Source organism: Mesitornis unicolor, unplaced genomic scaffold (genome assembly GCF_000695765.1).
Source record: "Mesitornis unicolor isolate BGI_N332 unplaced genomic scaffold, ASM69576v1 scaffold19704, whole genome shotgun sequence".
Classification (NCBI taxonomy): domain Eukaryota; kingdom Metazoa; phylum Chordata; class Aves; order Mesitornithiformes; family Mesitornithidae; genus Mesitornis; species Mesitornis unicolor.
In genome coordinates, this window is record NW_010179641.1 from 285 (window position 1) to 4230 (window position 3946).

Here is a 3946-nt window from a genome sequence, read left to right on the forward strand (position 1 = left end):
TGACGGGAGCGGGCACGGCCCCGCCGCAGGTGGCCCCCCGCCGCAGGCTTGGAAATGAAGTTTATAACTCCTAGTGAAACCACTTGCTTTCCAAATTAATGTTATCTAAGCCTTTTAATGAAGAACAAGTTAATATTTTTGAATGCTTTGTAATAATTCTTGTATAAACTCGTGCCAAAACTTTTACACTCCCTTTATAGCAGCCTGCTGATGTCTGTGGGGCTGATATCCCCAGAGCTAGACAAAACCCCTGAGCCACAAAGGCAGTGCAAGTAGAAACCAGCTATATAGAACAGGGTTACTCTGGCTGTCCATACTGAAAGGATCCCTTCTTCTCTCTTGGAGATCATTAATCATCTTTTTCCTCCCCCCCCCATTACCTCATGAAAGTAGATATGGCGTGATTCTTGATTCTTCGTTCTTCTGCATCTACTGTGATTCCTGCATCTGTGGTGTGTTTTGCATCTGGCAGGGCAGAACCATGGCTGCATACATCCGGAAACATCCCCTGGAGATTCCTTCACCATCTGAAAAGTACTGGCTAAAGGATGACGAGGAAGATTTCTTCCTGCAGGACCCCGATCGAAAGCGTGATGAGTTGCCTCAGCCCTTCAGGATGATCAACAAACTGGTGATGCTGATTTTTGAGAATGCTATGGAAATCATTGAAAGAAGGGAGATGCTCCAAGAAGCACAAAAACTAAAGGTCCAGCCCACAAAATGCCTTCCTACAGCTGAATTCCAGGTACAGAGCCCCTCACAGCAGAGATTACCATTAATCACCATAGCAGTTTTTCTGGAGATTATCCATTCAGTTGATTTTATACCCTTCTATTCATCACCTTCCTCAGAATACACCAGCATCTCACTGATTCACTTCAAAATCCTGCAGCGTCTAAGCTTGTCTGACAAGTTCTGCTTCCCACCGATCTATCACCTCTCTGAAAAGAGAGAAGCAGATTTTAAACAGCACTGAATTCACCTGCTTCTCAGATGGGCTCCACCCTTGTTTGCCGAGGAGAATGTAATTAGTCAGGAGCATATAAATGGGCAAGCTCAGCTCTGTGAATGGTGAATACCCTAATGGGAGTGTTGCCTGCCCCAGCATTATGTGGTGGTATCCAGGAGGATACGCTGGTGTTCTGCGATTGCCTGGAGCAGCTCAGCATCTTGCTGTGGCTCTGCATTAGCAGAGGAAGGGCTGAGTGCTCCTATGTTCCTGGCCTTTAAAGCACCTTCTGTTTATCAGAAGGGAAAAAGTGGGAGCAAACATTCTCATTCCCAACACAGAGCAATCTCTGACAGAGCTGAGAGCCCCTTCCCTGCTCTTCTTGTTAAAGCTTATGCAAAACTTTTCCCCTTGTAGAATAAATCAGCCTTTTCTGTTGGTGTACATCGCTAGTAGGGCTGATGTATCCTCCCCTGGGGAAATGGGTGAGCGCCCTCATCTCTTCCCTTTCTTGGCAGGTAACTGGAAGATCCAATTGCCTTGCAGTATCTGGAAAATATGTCTTTGTTGGCCTGTCCTTGGGTCTGGCTGCCTTCAGGGTGTCTGACTATAGCCAGGTCTGTGCTTGGGATGCAGTCACGACTGAGATTTGTGCCATCCATGCCTCAGATCTGGGGAATGAACACCATGTCCTGCTTGCTGTGGATGAAATGGGTTAGTGTGATGTGGATTTCTTTGACCTAGCTGGGGCTGGCTGTGCTCTGGAGCTGAAGAGTTGGCAGCTGCATTATGGAAGAGTGCTAAATGAGGAGGAGCATTAGTGTGGCTGACAGATTTCCTAGAAGGCCCTGCGAAGAGGGCATTAGATAACAAGTTGTAGAGTGACAGAGTGGCCTTAGGACCTTGTGGTTAGTAGAGGGTGTGGGTTTGCTGTCCTCTCTGGAGCAGCAAAGGGAGATGAAACGTGATAACTTTTAGGAACATCTTGGACTGGACAGAAAGCACCATTGCTAGGTATGACCTCCTGTCCATGCTTTGTTTTTGCACTTGTAATTGCACAGCCCTGTGGTAAGCAGATTAATTTGTTGATTCATCTGAGACTTATCAATTCTGGTGGAGATACTTTTCAAACTGTCTTATCCACCTCAATGTACAATTGAGTGTTTACTGGTGCAGGCATAAGGAAACCAGAAAAAGTTTAGTACTGGAAGCAGCGGGATATTTTTTGTTGAGCCCAGGAAAAAATGTAGTCCTGTTTATGCTCCTGCACATGTTGTAACGGCCATCTCCCAAGATCATGGCTACCGTCTGTTCACTTTTCTCCTCCTCCTCTTATTACTTTTGTATTTCTATTGTAGGGCTTGTCTGGTTGTTCTGGTTTCACAAGGAAAGCTTCCTACTCATTAACATCCTAAATGAAGTGGTAAGTACTAATTCCATAGACATTGGGCACAGACTGGTAAGGAGGAATCATGAGGAATACTAATTACCCTCAGGAATTTCTGTCATGGGCAGCAGCACTCCAACAGCGCTGACCAATATTTATTCCTGTTCTTCCAACAATCTGTTTGGCCTTCACTCTGTTGAGAACTGTGTAAGGCCACAGAGCTCTCTGAATCGGTGACCTTGCTTTGATCCCAGCCTGTTTTCCTTTGGCAGGAGGATATCAGCAAGCGAAGTACTTGTGTGGAGGTGGTGCTCTCCCCAGGAGGTGATTATGCAGGATTCCTACTGCAAGGCAAGTGCAGGAACATGGTGTGTTGGGTGACGGCTGTTGTGTTCTAGTAGAAAGGCCAGCAGCAATGCTTTTAAAATGCTCCAAGTGCTCTGAGTTCCCAGGGATCCTGTTTCTAACCTATCCAGTCCCTCCTCCAGCCTAGAGAGCTGCTCTGCCACTCCCTGTCCTGTCCAAAAGGCCTTGTGTGGATTGGTGCTGATCCCAAAAGTGAGTTGTCTGGAACTGGCCAGTGCAGTTCCTGGCTGCCAGAAGGTTCAGTGAAAGAAGGTTTCCCTCTCCTTTCCAGAAGTCTCAAGCTCAACTCTTCCTCTGGTTTGCTAGGGCTCATTTTTACACTGGAAAGATGTAGACATGAAGAATTTTCTCTGCAAACATAGGCTAGGCAGTATAGGGATGGTCCCTAAAAATACTACAGCAAACTTCTTTCTGCAATGTTCTTTTATTTGATAGCAGCTGCCTTTGTCGACCCATTTGCTGCTAGCATGTTTTCTGGACCCATATTGGGTGGAATCTGCCTGGACACATGCTGAGAATGAGATATGTAGCATCCACAGACAACCAGTGTGAGACCACATTCCACTTTCTACTCTTCCTCAGAGGCTATGAGTCAAACTCGTTGACTGAGTCACTTCATGGAATTTCTTTGGTGGATGTGGGACCTCAAGGACTTGAGCTGGAGGCTGAGATGTCATTCTCAGTCAAGTATGTCAAGCCTTAAGTGGGAGGAGAGGTGGGCTGCATGGAGTTCACAGGGATTTTATATTTCAAAAAAATATCCCAATCTTCTTTTAAGGATATAAGATAACAGAGGCTGCTTGCCTGAGTGACCTTTTCTCCTCATTTCAATTGCTCAACATGGTTTCCCAATGCAGATAGCACAACAGCTTGGCTGGATATCTACCGATTGCCTAAGGATTCCTGGCTGAAGGAGATGGAAAAGAACTCAGGAGCTGCAGCAGGGCTTGCTTGCAGGGAGAGAAGGTCAAGTTGGACATCTGTGGTACAAAACAGTTCCATCTCTCACTGTGCTATTTTTTCTTCTACCCTTTTGCCTACAGGTCTTTCCCCAGGCTTTGCTCCTGCAGACAAGATACAGGCTGAACAAGTCTGTTGGCCCAGGGGCCTGGAGTATGTGTCTCTCCAGCTGCTACATCTGCCCATCCCACATTTCACAAGGCCTCTGTGTTATTGGGACATGTTTACTCTTCCAAGACAGGGCTTCCAACGAAGTTCCCTTGGTCCCAGGGCTAGCATTCCTG

The 3946-nt window shown here is 46.5% G+C and overlaps 1 protein-coding gene across 1 annotated transcript in view; it reads left to right on the forward strand.

Moving 5' to 3' along the window:
• The first annotated feature begins 481 nt into the window (after positions 1-481).
• WDR93 (WD repeat domain 93) overlaps positions 482-3946 on the forward strand; it is a 10788-nt gene continuing 7323 nt past the window's right edge. The window contains 5 exon segments of the mRNA XM_010182858.1: positions 482-745; positions 1468-1663; positions 2308-2372; positions 2609-2687; positions 3560-3687. Of these exon segments, the coding sequence (XP_010181160.1) occupies positions 482-745; positions 1468-1663; positions 2308-2372; positions 2609-2687; positions 3560-3687 (732 nt within the window).